Genomic DNA, 12,562 nt, shown 5'->3' on the forward strand with positions numbered 1-12,562 from the left:
ATATCTTAGTTAGATAAGTGTCCAACCCCCATTATAATAGCAATTGTAAATTAGCTCTGGTGTAACCAATCACCTTTAAAATCAAACACCAAGTTAATTGGCCTCCACCTGTGTTAAATTGCAATAATTCTGATTATTTCAGTATAAAATCAGCTGTTACTGGAGGTTTCCTCTGCTGGGTAGTACATTTCACAGCAAAGACTCAACCATGAGCCCCAAGGAGCTTTCAAAAGACCTCTGGGATAAAGTTGTGGAAAGGCACAGATCAGAGTAAGGCCTTGAATATCCCTTGGAGCATAGTCAAGACAATCATAAAGAAGTGGTAGGCATATGGTACCACCAAGACCCTGCCGAGATCAAGCCGTCCTTCCAAACTGCATGACCAAGCAAGAAGGAGACTGATCAGAGGCCACCGGCAACTTTGAAAGAGCTACATGCCTTTATGGTAAAGACTGGTCACTGTGTGCATAAAAAAAATCTCAAGCACTCCACAAGTCTGGCCTGCACGGTAGGGCGGCAAGAAGGAAGCAATTACTCAAAAAAGCCCACCTTGAGTCCTGAATGAGGTATGCAAAAAAACACTCCGGAGATTCTGAAGCCATGTGGCAAAACGTTTTGTGGTCTGACAAAACCAAGATGGAACTTTTTGGCCTAAATGCAAAACGTTACGTTTGGCACAAACCCGACACAGCACATCACCCAAAGATCACCATCACGACTGTGAAGCATGGCGGTGGCAGCATCATGGTATGGGGATGTTTCTCAGCAGCATGGATTATGGCACTTGTCAATATGGAAGGGAAATTGGATAGAGAAAAATACAGAAAAATCCTGGAGGAAAACTTGCTGCCCTCTACAAGAAAGCTGAAATTAGGATGGAAGTTCACTTTTCAGTTTGACAATGACCCTAATCACACAGCCAAAGCTACACTGTAGTGGTTTAGGAACAAAAAGATAAATGTCCTTGAGTGGCCCAGTTGGAGCCCTGACCTAAATCCAATCGAAAATCGGTGGCACGACATGAAGATTGCTGTTCATCAATGCTCCAAAAGCAACTTGACTGAGCGTGAACAGTTTTGTACAGAGGAATGGGCAAATGTTGCCCAATCAAGGTGTGCAAAGTTGATGGAGATCTATCCCAACAGACTCACAGCTGTAATTGCTGTCAAAGGTTCTTCCACGAAGTATTAACTCAGGGGGGGTGAACAATTATCCAACCAAGATATTCTAGCTTTACATTTTCAATTAATTTTCTGAAATTTGTAGAATTTGTTTTTCACTTGGAAGTTGTGGGTTACGACGTGTTAATAAAAGGTGGGAAAAGTCTCATTTATTGGAATTTAATTCCAGGTTATAGGCCAACAAGAGGTGAAATTTTTGAAAGGGGGTGTAGATTTCTATCGGCACTGTATATAACATGAGCATTGGGGTTTCTTGGAATATGTGAGTACCTCGTTTCGAGGATGTTCTGTGTATTCCACGTGCCTGCCATGTGCCTCCTCCTTTCCTATCAACAAAATGAAAAGTGCTAATTACGTCGTTGGATTGAAAAACAGAATCCAAGATGCGGATGCTTACAGTCAGTGTTCGGATTTCAAAATCAGATTTGTATTACCATCACCGTTCCGATGAACGAGTGAGATGGTTTGCTGTCGTGGGGTTTTTTTAAATATTTTTTTAACACGAATCTCATTTGGGGAAGAAATGTTCAGGCGGTTGCAGCAGGGATTCCAAAATTTGTCATTGGAAATTTGTGAAGGCCTTATGATCTTATCAGGATTAAAAAAGAACACAACACAAAATCACTCGAGGCAAACAAAAAAAAAACAAGCGTGCAAAATTCCACATCGGTCACCGTTTTGAAGCACAGCCGTGTCAAGGCAGGATGTCAGATTTTGTAAACTTAGACTTTTTTCACCCTTACCCCAACCCCCTCTTCATACCGTCTCTGTTCGTAGCTTCAAAACGCATACTCTCCTCACTCTATTTTTTGGGTAGTACTACACAAGTCCACACCGAGTCAGCAGACATACAATCGTGTCAGACATTCTCTGCCACCGCTCCATTCTTCCCTTAGGCCTCTCATGCTTTCCCAGCTCCCCTGCACCCTCTGCAACCCGCTGTGGAATGCAATGAGTGCACAGGATTGGAATGCCCAGGCAGCTGCTAATTTGGCTTTCCAGCAAGCACACACAAGCCCAGCCATACCGCACCGCATGGTCCCCAAAGCACACGGCTGTTGTGCATAAGAAGTGTGTGTGTGTGTGTGTGTGTGTGTGTGTGTGTGTGTGTGTGTGTGTGTGTGTGTGTGTGTGTGTGTGTGTGTGTGTGTGTGTGTGTGTGTGTGTGTGTGTGTGTGTGTGTGTGTGTGTGTGTGTGTGTGTGTGTGTGTGTTTCCTTTATTGATGATGCCTTGAGACAAATCACATTTTGCATTGGGCTGCCAATTCAAAACCTCCCAAAAAGTGCTTCTTTACATTGTCAAAATGTTTTGTATATTTATAAAATTTATTAAGACAAGTCACCATGATTCAACTTGCAATCCTGCACATTCCATTAAAGTGCACACACACACACACACACACACACACACACACACACACACACACACACACACACACACACACACACACACACACACACACACACACACACACACACACACACACACACACACACACACACACTTAAAACAAATCCTGGACATCCTCTGAAAGAAATAACACAAGAGAATACTCCGATATTTTAAAATAAAACATAAAAAAAACTTCAACAAGCACCCAATATGATTCCATTCTTCACAAAAACATGTGTGCACTTGACATTCGCATAAAGGCATCAATAATTAATCAAAGGCTTTGTTTTTATACAAGTAGCGTACCAAGGTAACCTTCGGTTCACTATGTCCTTCTTCAAGTTTCAACCGTTTCACTCGATTGAGAGGTGACTCAACAGAGAAAGTTTGCGACTTATACCAATGCCAGTGCTTACAATAACCAATCTCAAAACGACGGTATGATCACCTTTTTGTTCAACAAGCTGAAACAAGTGTGGGTTTTGCTTCACTGAAGAATAATCTTAATGCTGGATACTTTCTTGTGGGCACAAAACCAATATATATACACATACACATACACATACACATACACATACACATACACATACACACACACACACACACATACACACATACACACATACACACATACACACATACACACATACACACACACACACACACACACATACACATACACATACACATACACATACACATACACATACACACACACACACACACCTCAAATTGACTTGTGCACGTGGTATGAAACAATCTCGACACTAATTTCTTTCCCAAAGTGTCTGAAGGTATTTCATCATAAAGTTTCATGATGAAAGCCCCAGGAATCCCAAAACTGCTGTAACAATGTTTAATTGAAAAAAGAAAAAAGTTTTTGCATATAAATCCCCCCCCCCCCCTTTACTGCAAGCTAAGATACGTCCAAGGAATGAGGAAACATGCAAGTGGAACGAGATTAAAGAAGGAAAAACAAAGACCAAAATAATTGGCAGACAACAGCATGGGAAGTCACAGTAAGACTGCCTTCAATGAACTATTCACCAATAACCAGCGATGCTGATAGTTGAGAATGCTGAATGGCAGACATGACCTTGTTTGGAGAGAGGAGGGGGAGGGAGGGAAGAGGTCAACCATGGCACATCACATGACCTGAACCCAACACTGCGATGTGGAGTGCTGGAGTGTTAGTTTCGCCTCGTGTGTACTTTGCACTCACGAGCTCGGTCGCTTTCTGCCCCTCCGTCTGCATTTGATGCTGGTCAATAAAATCAGCCAGGCGTCGCGTCGGCATTATATATAACTCGCCTTGTGCTCCACACTTTGGCAGCCAAGTCGCGGCGCCAAAACGACAATTCAAAACCCATTTGGCCTGGGCCAAATGCCTGTGTCCCCGCAGCAAGCGAGACGGGGCGCCTGACTTCCTGAGAGCGTACAATTAAAAACAGCAATGGCCAGGAAAAAGAAATTTTTAAAACGTGTCTTTCCTCACACCCACCTGCCCCCAACCAATTAAATATCTTTGGGTGAGGCAAAGCGATTAAATCCGATTCGTTTAATCTTTTTTCAGGAACCCGAGCAGTACAAGTGGCTGAGATTATTCACGGGCCCGGTGAGGCCTCCAGAGATGTGAATGAAAGTTCTAGTTTCGAGATGAAATGTGGTCAGACAGCAGCAACTTCCACAAACTGTATTTTTGTTTTCAAATCGCTGATAAAAAAAACAAACAAATAAATTAGTTTAACCACTGGAGTAGTAAGCAGCTCAGGGCAAGGAGACATTTATATTTTTAAGGATGCAAATAGGCAGAATGAACCCCTCACCTAAACTGCTTACCACCGGCCCGTTGGTGCCCAATCCCTCTCTCGGGCAAATTAAGGCTGGGATTTGGAATCTGGCCAAGCGACCGGCAATAACTTGCTTACTCTTTCGTCAAAAGACCCATCTTTAATGTCTATCGGCAATCAACGCCAGCGGATGGGTCCCCGGCTCAACATCTATCCGACGAGCGACACACACATTGATGAAACGCACTGGGGAAGCACCAATCAAACGGTTTATAGTCGGTGCTGAGAACCATAACTGCACTGGACAGCTCAGAGGCAACTGCTTCACCTCTGCACCTTCCTTTTGGACGTAACCTCAAATGATGAAGACAACTTGCGCGTCTCCAAACAAATCGCAGCAGTCGTTTGACGCGTCCGAGCAAAAACGATACCGTGTACACAATTCCAGCTCTGTCGAAGGAGGCCTCATCCAATTGGGCGGGAATTCATGATTTTTCCCAGAATACCAGCGTGCAATGGCTCTCTCGTTTTTAACAAGGCACCATGGCATATTTTGCCTGGTGTTTGCTTAATGGTTACGGTGGTGGTCTTGGGATCCGAGTATCCTGAGTTCAAATCCCAATAGCTGTTGAATTAATACCATGTGGGGTTGAATCTGCCTGTCATCCTTCCGAGGTCAGCAAAATGAGTGCCAGCTTGCTGGTATCCTGTGTCGGGGTGGCGACCCGTCCAGTATTGTGCCCAATAGCCAAGGAGACTGCTTAGGCAGCACCAACGCTCTGCACAGAGTATGGTCCCAATGGATGGATGGATGATGGATGGATGGCATATTTAACATCCAACAGCAAATTCTAGCTGGCAGGACAGCTGGCTTAACATTCCCGCCAAAGGACCGCACTCAGAAGGACTGATGCAACGCACTGCCAGCAAAACACCAGAGTGACAGTTCGTAGTTAGGTCAGGAATCCAAATCAAACCTGAGAGCTGAAAAGCAAATACCCTACCTCGAAGCTATCCCATCAGCCCTAATGGCACGAGTAGTTTTGAATTATTTAGGTTTTGGAGTTTCAGAAACCCGATTCATAGGCCACAGCACCGGGCTGTTTAACTCCTGTGCGTTTGCATTTGAAAGCGTTAATGCATTCTGCACGTATAAATCAATTTTCACAAGGAATATGGATCTTATGTCTGAAGAAAATTACAATAATATGCACCACACCCTGTCAAAAACGAAAGAAAAGCTATCATGGAGCAAATTCTACGTCAACGATGCGGAAATATTAACTGTTATTACATTCAATTCAGCTTGAATAATCACGATGACGTCGATCAGGTGCTCTTATTATTTAATTGACCAATAGATATGAGGAGAGCAGTTCTGTGTAGTTATACATAACACATTTACGAAAAGCCCATCAGTCTGTTGGTCTGTTTGGCGTTGCTACGTGAGCACGAAGTTCATGATGGGAGGATCCAAGTTCAAATCCCACGAAGGATGTCGCTTTCTTTGTCCATTCTCTCATCGTCATCATCATGAAGCAGTCTCTCAGCGAGGATTACACTAGGTGGATTGCCATTACCTTCCCAGCAGTCGGATCAGGAATTTGTAACTTGTGCCAGAGTGCCGGCGCTGATGCGCATACTCTTCGAGAAAGACACCATGGGATCTTGAAAGTCCACCGACGACCCGATGCTGGCAGACGGGTCCTTCGGCTTAACGTCCCTTCCGACGGACGGTGCACACATCGACGCCTCACCCTGCATGCGAAACACCAGGGTTATCGGTCGAGATAGCTCGCAGGTAAGTGCACGTACCTCTTCACCGTACAGCCAGCCCATCCATTTTCTACCTCAATGTCATTAATCACGTGAAAGTATATCAATAGCTCATAATGTCCTTGTCCTCAACATGATAAATGCACAAGGTCCTCCCTGAACCTTCGATCACTGCAAATAGAAATAAGTAAATAAACAAAAAAAAAAAAGAGGAAAAATGCTTGGCATGGTAAAAAGATTACTTCATTAAATGAACTGCAGGCTGCAACACCACATCCTACCGACGTGTGAACGATCGAGAGGATTCCATTTCAGCAGCAACATAAGACATTGTAAGTTCGATAACAGGTCACATGATGCGTAACCTTTGAGAAAACGACAAAAAGCACATCAGCCGGCATCCTGCAGCCATCAATCAAACGCATGATGGCCAAAAATTCAACTTTCAACAACACTGCAGGAGGTGTTTGGGAGGTGCCTCAAGGAACTAGGCGTTGCTCCACGCCTTCAAAACGGATAAATGTTTGTGGAACGAGCCACGACAAAGTGGACGAGCTTTTCCATTGTGAGAACAAATCGATTAGAAACTGGAGCTCCTCATCTTGGCCGTAAAATTGACGTATGCCTACCAATTCGATTATTCAAGAAAGATGGTGACAAGCGAGTCGTGGCATCATCTCAGGTGCATCTGTAGGTGATCAGGACTGACTTCCAGAGGCTCGATGGTCCATTTTCCCCACTCGACATTTCCATAAAAGGGCCTGATGTACAAATCATAAGGCTCATCAATCAACTTGGCCTGCAAAGAGCATGGTAATAAGCATGTTGATGTAATATCCTGACTAAATTTTAGAGGATATGCAGGGAAGAAAGAGGGACTGCTCAAGACATACGGGGGTGGCAAAGCAAGGGACAAAAACCACGCCATCTTTGTGCCTTTTAAGCTCTGAGTGCGTGCCAAAAGCAGCTCCAACATAGTTTACCATCGAATAAATTATTTAGAACAAATTCAGTGGAAAACAAATGAGAAGTCCTCCTCTGACTCAAGAGGAAACTTCAACGGGAGCGTGAATGCAATGTGCACGGAGACCTTGTGAAAAGAACCAGGGACAAATTGGTGAAAACGAAATGGGTGCGACAGTGGCCGGTTCCTGAGCAGGAATTAGAAAGGCATCAGACATGCACTGCAGAAGTCACAACAGGAAAACCCTCCAGGTCTTCAGTACAAACCACATACAATTACTACTGTGGGCCAGCTTTAACATCCGCTTTACGATGAAATGCCCTTCCAGGTAAAATGGAATTGGTAGTAAACAACGTTAACATGTGATCTTAGAGATCGTGTAAAAAGGAAATAAACATTTCCTTGGCATAACAAGCGGCACACCTGCCAAGGCCCTGGTGAATGTGAGGCCCCTCCCCCCTACAAACATCAAATCAAACCGCCTTTCATTCCCTTCTTCCCAATAATGATGCCCTCACCCTCCCTCGGCCGTCTCCCTTCCCCCATCTGTTTGTGTTTTCCTCAACAGAGAGAACGAGGGGTGAACAAACCAACTTTACTCGTATGTTTAAGCGGTTGAAATCGCTTAACCCTTCTTCAATATGTCTGCCCCCTTGTAATATAGATCACCTTATCCTGCCAAAGAGGTTGTTTAAAAACATCGCCTTCAGAAAGAAACCAGGTCGTGGGCAAAACTAGTGGGATATGGGTCAACGACACTATTGGGAACATCACGTCGTCAGCTCAGGCCTAACAAAGCTTGTGCTGCACATTTCTGCAGCTCTTTACTGTTCCCATTCTCATCTTCTGGATCATGTGCAGCGCAGCAAAGCCAGTACGGGATGCAGTATCAAAAGAAAATAAATTATTATTTTGACCCCAATAGTAAATGTGAAAGAAGTACGGAAATCCCAGGAACCAAATGCTATTTGTACGGACAAACAGCTCATTCGTGACAAAGGTTGACTAAAAATATCTATATATTTCTATATATACACACAATTGCATAAAGCAGACAATGAGTACAAACCTCACACTTTCATCTTGCAAGGATTGTCTTACCTGAGTTTTGTGAGTGCACCATGTCCTATCCACTGAGTGCCCTGCAGCAACTCACCTACCCTGCATGTAACTTCCAAGCCCCACAACCAAGAGCAGCATCATGCTGGGAATCACACCACGTTCAACTCCCACACATCCTGACTTGGACTATATCGTGGATCCTGGATGAGAAATCTTGGAACGCCCTACCAAGTACCATGGCAGGCAAGCTATCCGTATAGGGACTGCAGTGATTTGAGAAGACCCACCACTATCTTCCCAAAGCAATTTGGAATGAGCACAAATATTGCCTGTGTGTTTGCAGACCTCCATCCAAACAAATAACCAAACAGCTCCATCGACATCTCATAATAAGCAGAATATGCACCAAGCGAGTGCTTACAAAGCACATTGTACTTAATTTAAGGGTGTGCGACAGGAACTTCAAAATCCCCTGCTGCTATTTCATGCCATGTGGAGCAAACTTAGGAAACACCTGACACACACACACACACACACACACACACACACACACACACACACACACACACACACACACACACACACACACACACACACACACACACACACACACACACACACACACACACACACACACACACACACACACAACTGCAGCAACACTATGGCCTGCTTATGACCACCCATGGGCCTGTCAGAGGGCTGACTGATAGCCAATGGAAATCCAAGCCTCACCCCCTGCAGAGGCCCAGAGCTACCGTCCATGCCACGTCCGGGTGGAGCTCATCTGCACACCCTCTTTCTTTCCCGATGCACCCCCGCCCGCCTTCCCACCCCACACCACAGACTCACCCTCGATGCCCCAATCCTTCCTGCCACGGAACCCAACACTCGAGAAATTTGAAAACAGGGGGAAACCCAAGTGCAGAGTCTAGCGTCTGGCTGCCCCATGATAACAAAGAAAAATAGTGATAATTTAATAGTCTTCCCATGCTCAGAGCAACGATTCACATCCCACGTAAACAAGGTGCGGCACTTGTCAGACTGCAATTCGGCAGACCACAACAAAGCTTGGTTTAGTGTGTCCTCGAGTAACGCAATCATGAGAAGACTTTTTACATTGTCAGATGAGCATGATGGTAGAAAATCAGTCCGTGAGAAAGAGGAAGCATTAAAATATAGGCTTGAAGAATAAAAGGAATGGAATACCGCTTTGTCAAGTTTCTCAACGGCACACAAGTTTTGTTTACGTTGCCATTTTAGGTATATTTACCTCTCCAGCTAGAACTTTCCACTCCACATCATCCCGGCTGCCATCGTTGCATTCTAAACAGTTTATGTTATTATTCTTTCTCCCATGGATACCCCCCAAATTAAGCTAAAAAAAAAACAGCCCTGTCATTCGTCATCATGCAGGACCTCAAAAACCTTAGGTCACTCCTCAAATCAGGAAGTGCAACCAGGTGTAGACCAGAGTAGGGTCGTGCCAACCTCTCAAAAACATCTACAGCCGATTCCCTCAGGACAAACTGGAGCAAATCTTTGGCCATTATAGACTACGGCCAACCGCGGTCAACAACAATCGTACTCAAGTTAAAACGACAAGGCAAAAAAAATATATATATATATATTTTTTTTTTTTTTTTTTTTAAATTGCGCGTCGACACCCGTGCAAGAAACATTCGGATCAACATTCCACAACTCACATGTCATCCGACATCCTGGTGGAATAATTGGTGGTAGGCATGAAATAACACACATCGAATTGCTCACCTCGCTTAAAGAGCCAGCCCTCCTTCACAACTGCCACCTCAGTCATGTCCACTCAGCCAGGTAGAAGTCACGAGTCCTCTTTATAAAGACCTTTGGCAATGATACCAGCACTGTGGTCTCACTGCCTGGGTGAGCACTCGGCCCTCATATAAAGCATGGGGAATGATCACAAACCTGTCGGGCACGGTGAGAAAAAAAAAATAATAGACGGCGTGACACAGAATGATGATACTTGGACCTTTATGCAGATCCGTGCATTGATAAAAAATAAAAAATAGGAATTATCGAATGTCCAAGCACGAGAATCAACAGAGTAAGGGGATTTCTAGAATGTGTGATTTACGCACAAACGCACATATGAATGTATTTATGTTCCAGTAACATTATCACTCCAATATTGCACATCCTACCAACCTCCTCTCAAACCCCCCACCAGCACCCACCACTCTACCCCTCCCCCTCCACCCCACACCCATTCCATGCACAGCCACTCCTCTACTTTTCAAGTACTGTAACATAATATACATGAATTTCACTTCATTTGGCAACAGACAAAAAGCTCGGAACATATTGCAATGCAAAAAAGCTTTCAGATGGCTTGTTAAGGTCAGTGTTCCATAAATTGTAAACATTCTTACACTTATCACACTCCTTAATAGTGTCTCGTTACACTCGGTTAAAACACTTACCCAAACAAACAGCTCAGATCATGCCAATGACTGCTTCTAAAGGTGGGTTCAAACTTAAGATGATGCAACGCTGGTCAATTGGGCTGATTATTTGAGAGGGTTCTGATGGTTGTGTTTTGAACATTTATTGTAATTTAGTCACTGGAAACTTCTGATGGAATTTCTCGACAACGAAGGTGAATGCCGATGACCATTTAAAGAGCCACTCCAGAATCAAACCGTTCCACTTCCACCAAAATTGATCAAAACCTTGAAAAGGACCTTGGCTCTGCAGATCCAGGGGATAAGTGCTTGCACGAAACTAAATCAACTCGATCAAACAAAAGTGTTGCAGGAAGAAGTACAGGATGTTGGACCAATCTAATTAAAGGACGCCTATTATTACGTCCCATCAGCTTTCATCTCGCAGAATTAGTAGTTCACGATAAAGGTCCAATTTTTGTTGTTTTCCTATAGGATGGTGCTGCGGTGGCGCAATTGCCTTCGAGACGTCTAGCCTGCACGATAAACTGTCAGATCAGTGCTCCGTAGGCAAGGCGATGCATCACAAGGCGTGACGTCCCTCGGATGGACGTTAAGATGGGTGTCTTGTCTGCCAGGGTTAATTTGTGGGCGTTAAAGATCCCACTGTGTCTTTCATGAAGAGTCCGCGAGTTATTGCTGGCGCTGTAAACGAATTAAAAATTCCAGCCGAAATCAGCTCCAAGTGGAACGTCAGACCTGGATGGCCAGATCGCAAAAGACTTGGGTTGAAAACGTTCCCCGCCAGAAGACCACACAATAAGGCAGTTAAAGAAATAGTAGTAGTAGCAGTATAAAGCTCAGATCTTTTGGCAGAATAGCCTTTATATAGAAATATCAAATGACAGAAGAGACAAATGAAATAAACTAACGATGCAGAACGAATGCTTTTGGCAAAACGTTGCTCCCTCAAAGTTGCTCCACATTTAACGTAAATAAAACACACTATGGAATAAAATGCGAAGTTTGGAGCTTCTGGATGAGTACGCGGTCGTCAAATGGTGCAAGCAATGTGCAAACGCAGACAACCCCACAACAAAGCAGTGAGAATGTCGCAACAGGCACACAAGATCTTTCTTTCGGGCTCGAAAGCACAGACGCAAATGCAACGCAAGGTTTTGAGCAAAACAACCTCGACTCCCGAGCGGTGGACTCGCTTCCGTCAGATATCACAAGATATGCCCGTATACACTTGAGCAAGTCATATACCAATGGGATGGGCTCCGATAAAATGCTCAGCATGACTTTGGCACGCCGGATGTACTCAAGAGGGGTGACAGAGACCACGTTGAACAGGTTAAACGACTTGGACGAAGCAAAGTCCGAGTTTGCTCGCTCTTTAAGAGCTCAGGTTCTAGATCAGGTCTGGGTTCAGATTCGGGTTTGAACACGAGACATTGATCAGCAATCATGGGGTCAGACCATTCCCGAACCTTGCTATTTAGAAGTCCCTCAGCCGGTACACAACATTCTGTTTCATGTTGTGATGGTCTCTACATCAGCACGGTTTGAGTACAAAAAAAAAAACAGTCCAACACAGCTTTACATGGGCTGTGTCTCCCTGCCAGGGAAGTATCTTCCACGAGCCTCCCACAGACAAAAAAACAGTGCAGCCTGGGCCTGGACCGAGGATAGCAGGACTGGATGACGAGCTTGAATCGCAACTGAGAACGCAAGCGACACGATGCAACGATCCCGACTCGCACTCGCCCCACGGCCAACGCGTTTCAAAGACAGTTCTATCAGCCTTACCGTGTCTCACGTACCAGAGAGAGCGCTGTAGGCCGAGCAAACACACCGAGGAGAAAAAGGGTCGCTATAACACTCAAAACACAAACACACACACATGAAACACACACATACAACAGACACCTTGGACACGCCCTCCTTCCCACCCCTCCCCCTTCCTCGG

At 44.7% G+C, this 12,562-nt stretch overlaps 1 protein-coding gene across 5 annotated transcripts in view; it reads right to left on the minus strand.

Annotated features, from left to right (window-relative positions):
* Nucleotides 1-12,562, minus strand: part of LOC147023849 (RAC-alpha serine/threonine-protein kinase-like) — a 176,522-nt gene that overhangs the window by 163,623 nt on the left and 337 nt on the right. For 3 of the 5 annotated variants that reach the window (XM_085889707.1, XM_085889710.1, XM_085889712.1), the window contains one exon: nucleotides 9,941-10,114. In XM_085889707.1, coding sequence (XP_085745833.1) covers nucleotides 9,941-9,986 — 46 coding nt within the window. In that variant the 5' untranslated portion in view covers nucleotides 9,987-10,114. Of the gene's footprint in view, nucleotides 1-9,940; nucleotides 10,115-12,402; nucleotides 12,548-12,562 lie in introns of those variants that run through there. The other 2 variants (XM_085889708.1, XM_085889711.1) reach the window with 2 other exon arrangements.

The sequence above is a fragment of the Eptatretus burgeri genome, chromosome 7 (genome assembly GCF_056783735.1).
Source record: "Eptatretus burgeri isolate ZD-2024b chromosome 7, Ebu_testis_v1, whole genome shotgun sequence".
In the NCBI taxonomy this organism is placed as follows: Eukaryota; Metazoa; Chordata; class Myxini; order Myxiniformes; family Myxinidae; genus Eptatretus; species Eptatretus burgeri.